Source organism: Haliotis rufescens, unplaced genomic scaffold (genome assembly GCF_023055435.1).
Source record: "Haliotis rufescens isolate VD_foot unplaced genomic scaffold, xgHalRufe1.0.p SCAF_4, whole genome shotgun sequence".
Lineage (NCBI taxonomy): Eukaryota > Metazoa > Mollusca > Gastropoda > Lepetellida > Haliotidae > Haliotis > Haliotis rufescens.
In genome coordinates this window covers 38,378,002-38,394,406 of record NW_025964112.1, presented here as the reverse complement: position 1 = coordinate 38,394,406, position 16,405 = coordinate 38,378,002, and the positions used below count along the sequence as shown (strand labels likewise).

At 39.7% G+C, this 16,405-nt stretch overlaps 1 protein-coding gene across 30 annotated transcripts in view; it reads right to left on the bottom strand.

Annotated features, from left to right (window-relative positions):
* Positions 1-16,405, bottom strand: part of LOC124134678 (CLIP-associating protein 1-like) — a 154,423-nt gene that overhangs the window by 40,242 nt on the left and 97,776 nt on the right. For 15 of the 30 annotated variants that reach the window (XM_046499641.2, XM_046499631.2, XM_046499632.2 and 12 more), the window contains 12 exons: positions 11,504-11,647; positions 9,336-9,374; positions 7,214-7,284; positions 6,707-6,799; positions 5,839-5,984; positions 5,201-5,336; positions 4,507-4,577; positions 3,806-3,943; positions 2,700-2,909; positions 2,130-2,197; positions 569-610; positions 204-353 (listed from right to left, as the gene is read on the bottom strand). In XM_046499641.2, the coding sequence (XP_046355597.1) occupies positions 204-353; positions 569-610; positions 2,130-2,197; positions 2,700-2,909; positions 3,806-3,943; positions 4,507-4,577; positions 5,201-5,336; positions 5,839-5,984; positions 6,707-6,799; positions 7,214-7,284; positions 9,336-9,374; positions 11,504-11,647 (1,308 nt within the window). Of the gene's footprint in view, positions 1-203; positions 354-568; positions 611-2,129; positions 2,198-2,699; positions 2,910-3,805; positions 3,944-4,506; positions 4,578-5,200; positions 5,337-5,838; positions 5,985-6,706; positions 6,800-7,213; positions 7,285-9,335; positions 9,375-11,503; positions 11,648-12,434; positions 12,571-16,405 lie in introns of those variants that run through there. The other 15 variants (XM_046499647.2, XM_046499651.2, XM_046499648.2 and 12 more) reach the window with 10 other exon arrangements.

Genomic DNA, 16,405 nt, shown 5'->3' with positions numbered 1-16,405 from the left:
GAGTTGTAAAATGCAAAGCAAGAAACTATCAAAGAAAATCAACAATTCAATTTTGTGCAAGAAATGAATAAACGTGATGGGAAAGATTTGGACTAAAGATCAATGAAATGATGTAAGTTTTCACCAAGAACCTTTGTACAACCATCCAGACCTGTCTGAGCTCCAAGTGAGGAGCAAGTGGGTAGTAGAAGGTTAGTGCTTACGCAGTGAGTTGGTTGATCCCTTTGCTAGCCTAGTGGCCATTAACATAGATGATGAGCGAGGCTTCGTCGGGGAACCGTTTGTCCCGCTCAAATCCGCTGCGCTACTAGAACGAATAATCGTCTGAGCATAGGGAGACTGATAAGGTTTAGCTGCAACAGGATCAAAACGTGAAAACAATCGTGTCAAAAAATATCAAGTGCACAAAAATTAATTTTTCAATAAATATGGAGGAAACAGGACAGATAAGACAAGCATTCACATTTCAGCAGCGTATTAGAGGCAAGCGGTCTAAGTACCTGAGAAGTCATGTGACTAGGTGCAGTCATGTGACCCCCTGTAATATGACCTTTCACCAGCTGCTTACCTGCTGCTCGACGAATGTCAAGGTCGACTTCAAAATCCGAGTCTGGTGCGATGATAAGAAAAAGGCTTTATACAAAAACATGGAGAGACTTTATCACATAATGGGCAACTCTGCTGAACCATTGCCAAACGATGTCTTGAAATATTCCTTTTAAAGTTTTCTGACCTGTGTCCAGGGTTTAAAAGATTCCAATTATTGAGTTCTAAATTGATAGGGAGTGTTTCTGATGTATAAAGTGAGTGGTGCATATATACTAAAACTAAATACACATTCACACACAAGTTACTGAAAATGATCTCAAGAAGCTGTCACAGATTGCAGCAAACAAGGAATCTGAGCAAAGGGGGATATCAACCAAACTATACGAAAACAGGCAATATTGCTGACAGCAGAATGACACCATCCTGTGACATAGAATACGGCTCAACCATGTGTCCACTTACAAATCATTCTGACTGCCTGATACCGCCCTACATCTTCAGCCACGTCAACTGATTTCATCTCTCAAAATTGCATAAAAATAGATTACAAAATCTTCCTTCAAGTTACACAAAGCACTCTAACTTTATTTTTACAATACATGACTGTGGCATGTTTTGTTTACACATATTCACATAAACTGTATCCAGTTCATTAAAATTAAGTTGTGAAATCTATTTGCCAAAATTTTAAGTTTCGCAAAAAATTTAAGTTTCACCGAAAATGAGAATATTTCATGATATGTATTGCCTAATATTTGGAGATTAAGCATATTATGTGAACAAAACAAAAACACTGATTTACATCAACAATACTTAATAATTTTGACCTCCACTGAAACCTTTGTTTCTACATACAAAAATCAGTAAATATAGAGAGGCATATACATAATTACCATTCAGTTCACTCTAATTATTCTGAAACCCAAAATAAATAATCCTTAATACAGATTCCCCAAGTTACAATGATAATTTGCAGCACTCCGTGCTCCTCAGAAAAAAATGACAGCCCCTTTAATTGCTATGCATTATTTTCAGATAGCAATGATTTGTCAGTGGACAGATGATGGTGAACTTGCTCCATCAACACACTGTAATTGGCCATGCGGGCGAAGCGCAGAAATAAGACAACCAGCAAATCAGCAAAAAACTTTCACAGTTAATGAATGAAATGGCCGAAATATTCAATGTGAACATGAAGACGATTCAGGGTTTGAAAGCCACTCCTGCAGCCTAGACAAAGGAGGAATGTTGGCACGCTACTGGCAGCACGTACAGGCCGAAGTCACACAGTACAAAGCAGCAAGAACTTTAGCAAGAATGTTTTCTTTCAACTTACATCAGATATCAACATTTTGCACATATTATACAACAATGAACATTTACAGTGTATTCAATACAATTTAAGACAAATAATACCACCACCAAAACAAAAGACACGTGGGTGCGGTTGAAAAAACCAAATCAAACTGAAACCAAATTGAAACGTGATTGTTTGTTGTTTTTAATATTTTTGTGCATGTGTCTAGCGTTGTTTTAGTGGTTGCCCATCGCGAGGATGTAAAGTGCGTATCGTAGGTTACCTCCACCTGCATCACTGCGTGATGAGCTGATTCGAGCTGCACCTGAACGCCGAGCACTCGCAGTTCGGCTGAAAAAGAAACACCAACTTTTCATCAAACAAAACATTAAACCTTCTGCATTAACTGCACAATATAAATTAAACGGTGAAAACAGAACTGACATTAAACTTGACATGAAAGTGTATGAGAAAATGTAGATTTACACTGAAGTTGGAAATATTCCAGTTATCATGGTAACCTATGAATAATTTAACCTTGGCCAGACAAAACAGTGAGTAATAGTGTGAGCAGAGATCCACATATTTGGGTTTAGCAGCCTGGGTCAACTTGCACAAAGAGATCTTAGCGCTTAGATGATCGTAACTCCCATACTTTAACATAAGCTTAAAATAATCTTAGTGCTAAGATCGCTTTGAGCAAGTGGGCCTAGGTCATACAGAATCCTCATTATCAGCTCTTATGACAATGACATGATACCGAGGACCTTTCCAGCCCCATGATATTCACCATGGGAAACTCGAGTCCCTTAAATAGTGTGCATGCCTTGTGTGAGAGTTTCTCCCGACATACCTTAGTGTTCCACTGTCTGTTCTGTCGGTGCTGTGCGAGCGTGGTCGGGCCTTGGAGGCCACCTTGAGAGTATCACGGTCGCTGTTGAGGGAGTTGTTGCTGGAGGAGTTGCTGAGTTCTCCCTGCAGCATCTTCTGTTTAGAGGAGTCCAGGGTGTTTAGGAGGGCATCAGCCTGGTCCCGGAAGTGTTCAGCAAAGCCCCAGAAACCTCTGCAATAAAACAACATCATTACTAAGCCATAACATTAAAACAATTGGTTATGAAGCAATGCCATTGCTGGAGTGCAGTAATTATTATCTTCATGATGCAAGCTGCCCATCAGGACATTTTGCTAATATTAAAACGTACCTATTTATGAAAGTTCTTTTCATCACAAGATCAGCACGACAACAAAAACAACTTGCTTAGTAGTAAGAGAGAGTGCATGAGCTGTTATGCTGCTTTCGACCATATTCCAGCAATATTATGGTGGGTGAGGTGAAGTATGTTGTGTTCAAAATTATTGCACTTATATAGCGACTTGCATGCATGTGTGTGGCTGCTTGTACTAGTCCGGACTAATGCCAATTTTATAGTGCTAGCCCACAGAGGTACTATGCCGCAGTTTAACATGAATACCCCACTCAGACACAGTATACTGACTCCTTGTTTTAGCCCCTTAATGCTGAGCGCCAGGGTAACAACAAGTCACATCATTTAACGTCTTTGGTATGACGCTGCCAGGTATCAAACCCCTAACCCTCCGCTCTTCGGGCAGTTGCTCTACCACTAGACCACGGAGGCAGTCATATCATTGTGGAGATATACCAAGAATGGGCTCCACATATTGTAACCACGAGAAGAACCAAACTCTTATCCTCGGCATGCCAAATGCCTTCACCACTAGACTACCTACTGCCCTGTAAGGAAACGGGCGGTTGTGTAGCCTAGTGTTTCAAGCGTTCGCTCGTCACGCCGAAGTCCTGGGTTTGATTCCCAACATGGGTACAATGTTTGGATCCCATTTCTGGTGACCACTGCCGTGATATTGCTGGAATATTGCTCAAAGCGGCGTAAAACCGCACTCACTCACTCATTGTAAGGACACCAGAATCATCAGACTTACTTTCTGGAGAATGCCCTGGCCTCGGAGTCTGCATCACTGATGCCCCTCTTGATGCAGTCCTGGAGGATGGCGATGTGTTTCTCTAGGCTGTGGGTCGGCCAGGTGTGCAGCAGTTGGTTCAGGAACTCACACGTGAACCTGGGGGACCACAGCAACAACATCAAGCACTCGGGGAAGCAATCTCATAAAAATCAGATTTTAAACTCTGATATGATACCTCTGTGCGTTAAGATATAGAAGTTCGCGTCAGGTGATTTACAGGGTCCTAGATTCAAGTACTGTAACATCAAATCAAATCTCATTATAATCAGATCAATATGAGTTAAGATCTGATTTTAATTACACTGTTGAGAAGCTATTGGCTCAACATCATTGATTGGTTACAGGGTTCCAGTAATTTCACAACGGAGGCAAGGACATACGTAGTTCAATTGTGAAATCAAGTCAAGAATTTCAGCACAATAATTTAAGCATAAAACCACTAAGTTACGCAATTAATCTACTTCCTTGGTTGAAATAATCTTTAAATAAGTGATCAAGAAAAAGAAAAAGTATTTTACACTGAAGCTAATTACAAGCATCATCAGACCCTGTTAGAAATAAATTACGAATGATAGATAACTGGTTACAGTTGTTCTATTGAAGCTAAATGTGTTATTCAGGTAAATAGAGCTGTCTGTTATCTACTGTCAGCTACTCACCTCCGAATGACGTTGGACTTGGAAGAGAAAGTGCCAGTTATGATGGGAATTAGACGGGAAGAGTGGGAAAACTGAAACAGACCAAAGTCACACTGCAATCACCATGTCAACGCCACAGAAGGTGGGGTGAGATGAAATGGTACATAACCCTGCATTCAAGTTTACTGTACTTCTATAGTGATGTGTATGCACGTGTGTGTTTGTGTGGCTGCTTGTACTAGTCTTATACTAGTTTTATATAGATAGCCTACTGAGATACCATGCCACAGTTTAACATGGATACCCCACGCAGATACTGACTCCGAGACAACCAGTTCTTGTTTTATCCCCTAAATGCCAAGCGCCAGGCAGGGTAACAACAAGTAGCGTCATTTAACGTCTTTTGGTATGATGCGGCCAGGGATCAAACCTCGACCTTCCACTCTCCAGGGAGATGTTTTACCCACAAGACCACAGACGCAGTACAGAAAACATCAACAAAAATATACAAACAATTAATACAGCTTATCAGTTTTGTTTCATTTCAGAATAAATCAAGGGCAGGCTAATACGCAAAAACTAAAGATATATTGTCTGGCCATAGACAAAACAAACTGACACACCTAGAAAAACATTTTCTCAAATGAAAGTAGTCCATCCACAGAATATCATGATTGCCCGAGGACTCTAGCTAACATGAGTTGTCTCCCCTCACCTGTATGATGAACCTGATGCAGACAATGCCTGACGTGGACATGACTTTGGCACCGTTGGGGATGAGATTGAAGAGATGGGGGAACAGGGACTCGTACAGGTGGTCAGCCTTGTGGCCTATTGACTTGGCCAGGTAGCTGTGGAGAAGGAGACAATGTATTCCACTGACATCACATCATCTATTCTGTTATCATGATCAGACAAATAAAGACAGTATTTGGTACAGTTCTAATATATAGATAAAAAAATCACATAAATGAAAAGGGAATGTCTTAGACTTTCAGTTACTTCATATATTCTCTGTCTAGTGTACATAAATGCATATCTGTTTGAAAGGATGGCATGGAAAGAAAGTACCGCTCCTATCAACTTATCAAAAGACCTGGGAAACATAAAGCTTTTTCTGTTCACTCTTATGTACCTTGTTCTATAAAGGCTAATTCTAAGTGAGTTAATGAATTGGGTTGTACGCATATATATATCTATATAGGTGATGTGGGTCACCAAATGACTGGAAATGGTTGACAGCAAAGAGGACTTCTGTTGAAAATCTTAAGATTGTGATTTTTGGCACTGATGTAATGGAGGTGTGTATTCGTTAGAATTATTTCTGATATAACGGAGCAGCACTGTACTTACGCCACTGTGATGCAAGCCTCTCTGACCACCTGAGATCGGAGGTCCTTGACAGCAAGCATAAAGCAAGGTTCCAGTGTCCGCAGCAATTGGAAGAAGTCGTCATACTCTGCTGCTCCGTTTACTATCAGGGATCGCAGTTGCTTCATCTGAATAGGATAAACATCACAGTTTAAACTGAATTGATGATGACCATGGGCAAATACAACGTCATGATAAAATCTCAACAAGCAATAACAGCAATATTTCACCTATATGGAAGCGAATACAATGACATGCATCAACCAAGTCAGCAAACCTGATCACCCAGTTCTATTAGTCGCCTCTTAGGCCAGGCAATTTTATATTTTTGGGATTATGGACCTGCAAAAAATGGGGGGGGGGGGGATCAGATTTCCAGTAAAGAGATACATAATTGATCTTTGTTGCTTTTGAGCACAGAATATGTTCATAAAGTATGCCAGAGGCATTCTGCATTAAAATAAAATGCATTTGGCTTTCTTTCTTTTTTTCCCTCCTCCAACCCTGGACTATGAGCTGAAAAATCTGTAATCCTAAAAAAAAAAAAAACCTGGCCTTATGACAATCATGGGTTGCTGAAGATCAATTCTAACCTGGATCATCACAGGTGAGTATTGTTTTAAAAATATTCATGTCACATTAAGGCATGGGACACCAAGAATGGGTTCATCATACCAATGTTGGAATCAAACCCAGATCTTCAGTTAGACCAGTGAACACTTTAATCCCCTGGCTATTGTAATTTAACATCATAGACTATTAACATAACATTTTTCTCTACAAATGATAGAAATTCTTCATAGAAACCTAAAGATAAGAAGTCAATTAACAACATTGGACTCATACTCACAGAATCATTTCGTTTCTCCCAGTCTTTGCTGGGATCATTTAGGATAGCTTCGATCTTCTTGATGTTGTCCTGCAGATCTCTGGCAGAGTACATCTGTGAGGCAGAACAGTCAGTCATACAACACAGTGAGTGAGTTGACTTTTAATAAGTGCCCCCATCTGTCAATTTGCTTAATCCCCTTATTTCGGAAAATATGTTTCATATCTAGTCAGCAGGCACTGTGGCCATGAAATCAGCACTTAACCAGCATTAATGAAAAGCATTGCAACAATCACAGTAGGCTAACATTTAGTCAATGAAATCTAATGTTACACAATACTCTTCTTGAAAAAATAATTTTCACTCTGCTGATTTCATGTGGAATAGAGACAGCTAGAGCTGGCTAGACTTGCTTTTGTATACGTTTCTAGATTGTGTTGGTTTTTTTTCATGAAATGAATATATTCCACAGTCATGGTGCAGGACCACAATCACAGTTGTCTGATATAGAAAGAAAAATGAACGTACTGATACTTTGGGAACATCTTCGAATGACTTGATGAACAGTTCCTCATCCACTCCGCCAGATACAGATGTTGCTGGAAAAACAATTCAGCTCTATAGATATGGCAATATATTCTTCAAAATCAACAAATGAAAATCAAACAATACACCATGACGATCAACATCTAACAACAGAAGTATAACCTAGAACAGGACTAGTCCACTGAAATGAAGAGTGGAGGGAGATACTTTTCCTCGACTGTAACAGATTAATGAAAGTGTATAAACAATCACAGTACATGCATTTCCTGTTCAATTATATTTTCTTTCAAACATATCCCAAAGGTGCAAAGTTCCTCACATCACAAAACATGCAATACTATGATAGTATTAAACATCTTCCAGAAAACACATCTACAAAAGTTTCTACAGGACATATTGATCACTTTAAGGTACAAGATTCAATCCATCTATCAATATCACACGCCAGATCTGTTCAGTAAAACCGGATGATATGAACATATTTAAGTAAGTAGAATTTTAACAATGCCACTACATATTTGTGTGACCAATATCCATGTTAAAATGTCATTCTTTTTTAAAGAAAACACTAAAAGTAAAAAGTAAAAAATCTTCAACCTTATTTGTAACTAAAAAAATAATGAAGACATGGATCAGCAAAAAACCTTTCACATCAGAATGAATATAAACTGATCATAAAAAAACATAAATTATTTATCCCCAGTTCTGTGATTTGTTGACTGTACATCATGAACGAAGAAGGTGAAAAAACAAGTACTTTTCAAACCACACTAGAATCCACTAGGATCTCAGGGTGCAGTGTCCAAGGCAGTGACTACACTGACATTATCTAAACAGGGACACAACCTAAAACAATGGACAAACATTACAACCCACACTGGTGCCCGAATACAGGGACGATCATATTCCATAAGAAACCATGCAGTTATGTATGGGTGTTGAATGACATCTTCAGTATTGACTTTTAGTTTCATCGTGAGTATGTGATTTGTGCAAATTTCCAGAAATAATTGACACATTGACCCATGCAGGGCAAACACTTTAACCACTAGGCTACCCCACATTAATATAAGTAATGATCCTTGCCATCAAGGCACGATGTCGGCGAAGTCAGTCGCCACTTATGAGTGAGTTGGGTTTAACACCGCTTTGAACAAATTATCACTGTATATCGGCTCAGTGTGGAAGGAAGTCCGAAGTGATGCAGATTTCAGACTTTTTCCACTTTGGTGAAACCCACAAGCACGATTATGGTACTGACAAACCATATTGGTCCAGTCGTCAACGGTACCACAGCAAATTTTGGAACTTTAGACGACTGGGACACTGTGCACCTGCCATTGACAAGCATAAAGTAATGGGGATCTGTTCTGACCCTGATTCGCCACATGCATCATGTCTCCCATAGGTACATATTGGTCAACACCAGTCAACAATAGTTCAGCTATATCATGGCGTCCTGTAAATACTGGAGTCTGATAGGTTGAGCAGCGATCCTTGTTATTGGGTATAATGACAGCCAGACTCACAAAGATACAATCTTTTCCCCAATTGGCTTCTGCCACAACAACCAGGTACTCTCCATTCTTCCGAACTAGTGTCCCAGAAAGGTTTGTTTGTTTGTTTGTTGTTAATAGCCACACTCAGCAATATTTCAGCCATATGACGGCGGTCTGTAAATACTCGAGTCTGGACCAGACAATCCCAGAAAGTCGTCGTATATAGTTGTTTTTTATTCATCTACACTCACTGTCCTTATACACAATGAAAAGGGATGACATGTCAGATAATCTGTACGAGGGTCAAGCAGTACGCCATTCTTATCAACACCTCTGGTTTGTTGCAAAGCGCTCACTAAACCCAGTAGCTATCACACTGAATTAGATGGTACTAACTGGAAAAGACTTGGACACTGCCCCCGAGGACAAATATAGCCATCCTCAAAACAAAATCACCCATCAACACTAAAATAATGCCAATTCTACTTCTTCTCAAACGTTGCACCATTTCATTCAAGCACCAATAGAGGCAAGAACCAAACATCAATTACAGGAAGGTAGTCGACGGGAAGGCAGCATAAACAGAGATTTGGTAGCTAATTTACCTGATCCTGAGCGTTTCCGTTTATACGCTAGTTGGGCAGCTAGTAAGGAAATCAGAAACACAGTGAAAGCAACAGAAAGAGGTAGAGAGAAAATGTCATTTCAAACAATCCCTTGTTATCCAAGTTTGGGAACCGGAATGTGACAATCCGATGATTACACAGTCTGGTTGCACATCTTATGATTTTTATGAAGTTTGAAGCAACACTGGGTTTGATAAAAATAACAAATAGTTTGACCAAAGTTTAAATTGTCCAGGACACAGGGATTGCTTGGACAGACAGAGCTGGAAGATCAGAATAAAGCTTTAACTTTTGAATATCTACAATGTTGTCATTGCTTATAGGTCAGATAACATTAACCAAGTTTCGAAGTTGAGCCCATTTTTAACAATATGTCACAGACAGTGAAAATTAATATGTAGCAGAAAAGAAATTTGACCTTTGTACTGATGTGTAAATAAGTGCAATAAAATGTCAAAAAAATCTTTTGATTTGTAGTCAAAGATACAAGCAATGTCCAGCCTAATCATCAAATTCAGTATTATAAAATGGCACTGGTGTAATAGTCTCACCAAACATTCTCAATGGTTAAGGCATTCATAGGATTATTGAAATTACCCGTATTTTAGATTTTTTCTTCACATACATCACCATATGGACTACTGACTGAACAGTCCACAGCACATTTTGGATAAGAGGTCTTATGGGAAACAAGCGTCACTCAGTCTCAAAAGTTCATAGAAGGTGAATATACAGTCTGTGCCACAAGCATTGGAGTCCGCTGGCCAGAACTTGGCTCTTAGCATCTCAGAAGTTCTCAGATTTTTTTATAGATAGTGAATATACAGTCTGTGCCACAAACATTGGAGTCCGCTGGCCAGAACTTGGCTTTCAGCATCTCAGAAGTTCTCAGAAGTTAATAGATAGTGAATATACAGTCTGTGCCACAAACATTGGAGTCCGCTGGCCAGAACTTGGCTCTTAGCATCTCAGAAGTTCTCAGAAGTTAATAGATAGTGAATATACAGTCTGTGCCACAAACATTGGAGTCCGCTGGCCAGAACTTGGCTTTCAGCATCTCAGAAGTTCTCAGAAGTTAATAGATAGTGAATATACAGTCTGTGCCACAAACATTGGAGTCCGCTGGCCAGAACTTGGCTCTTAGCATCTCAGAAGTTCTCAGAAGTTAATAGATAGTGAATATACAGTCTGTGCCACAAACATTGGAGTCTGCTAGAACTTGGCTCCTAGCATCATTTTTGTACAATTTAGTGTTATTATGTGGACTATTATTAGCTGACATTACTAGCCCAAACAGAATTTTACTATACACAGGCTTCAGACAAGTGGCTGAAGTTGCAGACAGGTCATATCTGACCCTATACATATGAGCTGCTGCATAATATCTGTGACAACATTATAGAAACAAGCTGCAGGGATAGTGTCCAGAACATATAAGCTGTCTAGTTTCATATTTTATTTTAATTCTGTTGAACCAGACTTAATAGCCTAACCTGAGACATAAGACAAAGTTAAAGGAAACACTTTAAGACTTCCTGGTCCTTGAACCAATACAAGATGATCACTGCAGCTTTGTATAGGTTAGTTATTATCAGAACAAATTAGTTACTATAGCATGTACTGAGTGTTACCATCTTAGAGGAAAACTAACAAGCAACAAATTTATTTTCATAGTTAATAAAAGCAAAGCCTGCAAATTGTGGAACAGAACAGAAGGAATGTTATACATTTAAATAAAAAATTTCGCGGAACATTTAATGCAAGCAAAGCAAATGTCATGATAGCATTTCTATCAAGTTATTTTACTGCTATTTGTAAGCGATAAACACAGAATGCGGTGACTGCAGGATAAATATTACTGTCAGTATATTCCTGTATAAGATGAGCTGTCTAACAAAACCATCTTCAGCCTTGATCTGAAAACTGTGTTTCTTAAGCAGAGATGACAGGCGTCGATGAAAGATCACTTAGTAGAACAAGAACCTGGTATGCACATAGAAATCTTAGCACTAAGGTCGTAACTCCTTAAACATCAACTTGTGACAGTCTTAGCACTAAGATCACTTTGTGAAAAGGGGTGCTTTGCTTTGTATAAAGTGAGACTTTGTTGTAATTGTAAGCTGCCAGTAGCTTAAGAAATGTCTTACATGTTCCGCTACCCTTGGCCGATGTGATGCTCTTCCTTCCGAGAGTGCCAGTGCTGGTGATTGGCCGCTTGGTATGCAGGACTTTCGAGGTCATGGGCTTGGCGAAGTCAGTCTCATCTTCACTACGGTCACTCCGAGATGGAGCTGGAATGAAAAAGAAAACTATGAGGATTTGGGAAAATACTCTGAACATACTTTTTAATATCATTTATGAGATAATCTACTGATGAACACGATCTCTGATGTGCTGAAATATGTAATGGTTATCAAATCAATTCGTTATTGATGGAAGATTCCAGGATTTGAAAATGGGTGGGGTGGGGTGGGGTGGGGTGGGGTGGGGTGGGGTGGTGGAGTGTGTGCACATAATACCAAAATAACGAAGCAACTCGGCTGAATGCGCAATTAAATGTAAGGTGTCTGGAATAAAGGGGTGTGTTAGAACAAAATATTAGGATTTGATCAATCTCCATAAAATGTTTGGAGTCGTTGTGTATTATCTTATCTTTTGGTATCCAACAGTCCTTCAAAGTGACAGATAATAAGAGTTACTGACAAGTGAAAAAAATAGTTTCTCAACAATATGGATCTCCTTGGCCTCATGAAACAAGCCCCATTGTTATGAAGGGTACTGACATACTTACACACATAACAACCACACATTTATGGAGCATACTGAGTCAGTTCATCCCCAGCAATTGTTAGATGACAAATCCTACTGACTGTACTGGATAAACCCTTCCACACACACTACACTCACAACAAATATAAAGTCTCTATAAAAATTCATTAAATGGCAAATATGATATCTAGAATAATAAAGATAGCCAACGTACTGGAACGAACCAGTGAGTACACTGACACTGATCCACAGACAACACCTATATCACAGGTAAACAAGTGACACAGGTAACACATCCACAAGTCTTACATGAGCTCCAGGTATCTGTTTCATTCCAGTCATCCATGGCATGTATTTAAACTCCGAATGAAACCTCCATGTCTTTGTAAGGTAAGAAACGCAAGCTGCAAGTTGTCCTCCTCTAACACCCAAGAGGGCTTTTCAGAAAGTAGGGCAGTCACTCCATCAGGGAAATAAAGGGATGACAACACACATAGCAACCTCATCAGTCACCATTAACCAACTCGTCAACAATCAGATCACAACACCACAGCCTGTGATTACTGATCAACTCATCCTAATCACCATCGCTATGTATTCATACGAACATGGAATGTCAGATAACAGAGTCGTAAAGATAAACATCTCATATGTATACGCATCCCAATAGGTAGTCGTACCTGGATTTTTTGTCAGCATTATTTACACAATCAGGACACCACCTCATCCATCTCCAATTTCAGTTAGGTTATTGAGGTAACTACAGAACAATGGTGAGACAAAAGGCTGGTGCAACTGCTGTCATGGACACAGCCGTCTCTACCTACATCGTCTCCAACCTTGGAGATGGAATGCTCACTTGCACTATGGCAACAGTGGGCTTTCCTAGGATGAAGATGTTCAGTAAGTGGCATTGGAGGCAAATCAAGACCAGTGCTTGAAATTATTCATGAAAAGGGATCCTTGTAATAATCCAAATCCTAAACTTAGATTTAAGGGTCCCTAGATTAAAAGACTAAGCTGTGAACCTCAAGGACACCAGGACCCCCTTAATTTCAAACACGTCAGATACTTGAGAGCTATTAATCATGACCTGTGTAGGCAGATTTCTTTCAAAAAACATCAAAGAAAAAGATTGCTGAGGGCAAAGTGTCTCACACACTATCAGTCTCCTGCTTGTTTATCAGTCATCAAAGATCAAGAGACGAAATACTTTCGGTGGTGACAAATTAACCTTCAATACATGTGGTTTCATTTCTATATAATCTGAACCGTAACCACAAATATTTGAAATCAATTTTCACAGTTTATCCACAAGAGTGAGTGTGTATGGTTTAACAGCATTTTCAGCAATACTAAAGCAATATCACTGCAAGGAGACATCAGAAATGGGCTTTACAAAGGGAACCCATGTTGGAAATCGAACCCCAGCATTCGGCATGACGAGCAAACTCTTTAACCACAAGGCTACCACACTACTAGATCCACAAAAAACTCGTTTTTTATCATAAGTATAACGTTATAAAGGAATTCTTAGTGCTGTGAATACATGTGTACATACCCAAACAATACAACATGTTAACCCTTAAAATGTTTCAAGAGTCCACCGTGGTGAAGTAACATCATTACTCATCAGTGAATGTGCATGATATCAAAGCCATGTGCCTGTGCAGGTGTGCTGTACACCGATCGTGTGTGTCAGAATAGCAAGGGTTAAGATGATAGCCCAGTCTGATCCCTCTACAACTACAAACCCTGTGAGGTCTGAAACCCAAGGCAAGATGTGTGGAAGAGGGATTCCATGCCGTCTTGATGTATTTAACAAGCATGCACAAGCTGCATAAAGTGTACACTTATCTGTTGATAGGTAAAGGTCATACTTGTCTATCTATTCCGTATGCATCTGAGCTGTGTTGAATAAACAAGTGTGTGTATTGGCATTGGAGGGGGTGAGAAGGCAGTGAGTGACTGAGTGAGTGAGTTTGTGAGTGTGTTTTGTTTGTGAATGTGTTCATGAGTGTCTTTGTGAGTGAGTGTTCGTGATTGAGTGTGTTCCCTTGTGTGTTAGAGTTGTCTGTCAGTGTTTGTTTGTTGTTTAATGACACACTCAACAAAATATTCCAGCCATCTGTAAATAGTTGAGTCTGGACCTGACATTCAAGTGATTGACATCACAAGCATCCATTCACGCAATTGGGATACAATGACATGCATCAACAAAGTCAGCAAACCTGACCACCTGATTCCCTCTAACGACAAGCCTGGCTTGCTGACGACCAATTCTAACTCGGATCTTCACGGGTGTGTCCGTGCGTGAGCGATTGAACAATAATCATGCCCAGTCATCACACAATCAAAGGTGGTTCCAGTCTGCAGTTTTAGCCACTAGTCCGGAAGCCTGAGTCAGGTCATTTTCTTCTTGTCCAGTACAATCATGCTTATACTACATTTGTTTTCCAAGTCCACACACTAAGACCAAAAATATACCGGCCAGTAGACTCAAAAGATTTTGGCACAGGCTGTGGTCTGCTGGTGAAAAATGTGAAACAGCAGTCTCTTTAATCTGTTTAAAATAACAGAGTAAGAAGAATGATGCTGGCTGAATTTTCAAGACATACAGGTGTGAACTAAATTGAAATAGTCTCGTCCTGTTATGCTAGTTTGGCTTCATAAAAAACTATATTTATCAATCCTGAAAGGATAATCAAGTATTGCTTCTAGGCCACATCAGTGGAAGTATGTATGGCAGCGAATGACAAACAGCTTATTCACAAGCTATCCCTTTCTTCCAAGGTCTAGACATGTCAACAGGTTCATCAGCACCCAGCCAACATGGCACCGATGTGTGTTGAGACCACATGATGTATGTATGTGTACTGGTCTGTGCACTGCACACAACATGCCAGTATGACCATGTCAAAGGCAGATGGCACATAACATTATACATATCCGACCCCTGCATTGTGTATATACTAATGAGCATATAGACGTTGACGTCTGTACAGTTAGGCTGTACTACTGACACTACATACACCAAGTTTTTAACAAGGACCATGTGTTTTGTCAGATAATGGGTGTCTTATTGAAGGATATGTTCACAATGTCAATGAAAATGATAAATTATTTATAGGCTCTTGCTAACGGGAGGGGGGGGATAATATAGGAGATATTCATAATATTTGACAGTTCATCTAAAAGGGTTAAGTTAAGGGTCAGTCTAAGTCCCAGTCATTACAAATGGGTCAACCCGTGATGATCCAGGTTACAAATAGGTCTCAGCTGAGTGTGACATTAAACAACAAACAAACAAACAAACAAACCCAAACACTTGGGTTTAAACAAGGGTGAGAGTAGTCGAGAAGAGAAACAGTGAAGTATTTTAATCAATGCTTGTTTCCAGAGAATGTAATTCTAACTGTGAAGTTAATGCGCACTGAACATAAAAATATAATTCCTAATCGATACAGATTATTCGTTTTCAGCACAAATGTATTTTGTATGCATTATCGATGTATATTAATGGGAGTCGACCTGACTACTGTTCATTTATTTGCGATAATTCATACAAGAAAGCATGTCTCCCACTTTAGATAACAAATGCTGATGCGTAAGAATACTGGTTGCTCAGTGCCATGGATTGTCTGCTTTATAGTCAAGACTTTGAGTAAGACTAACCAAAGAAATTACTTCGCTTGTCGCTTACTTGTTTATCGCCTCCATTTCCCTCACATTGTTTCTCCGGATAAAGTGCTGTGGATTAATTACGATCGGCTTTTGACGGATACAGCCAAAGTTATTTCGCTGCATTTGACTGGGTTTCCCGTAACGGTTGTGCATGTATATCACTACCAACTGCTGTCAGATCCGATAGTGTTTCCTTTCGTTTGCATAGTAAATGCATTCGGTTTCATTGAGGAAGCTATGTTACCAATGCACCTTCATTCTAAACCCATTCAATGCTATTTATTCAAATAAATAGGACCTGATATAGGCTAAAATCAAGTGTCAGTCTAAGCACTATCCCAGTCAGCGCACAATGGGTTAAGTCAAGGGTCAGTCTAAGCACTATCCCAGTCAGCACACAATGGGTTAAGTCAAGGGTCAGTCTAAGCACTATCCCAGTCAGCACACAATGGGTTAAGTCAAGGGTCAGTCTAAGCACTATCCCAGTCAGCACACAATGGGTTAAGTCAAGGGTCAGTCTAAGCACTATCCCAGTCAGCACACAAAGGGTTAAGTGACAGCCTGGTGCCTGCACTATGGCACATTCCTGCAGACAG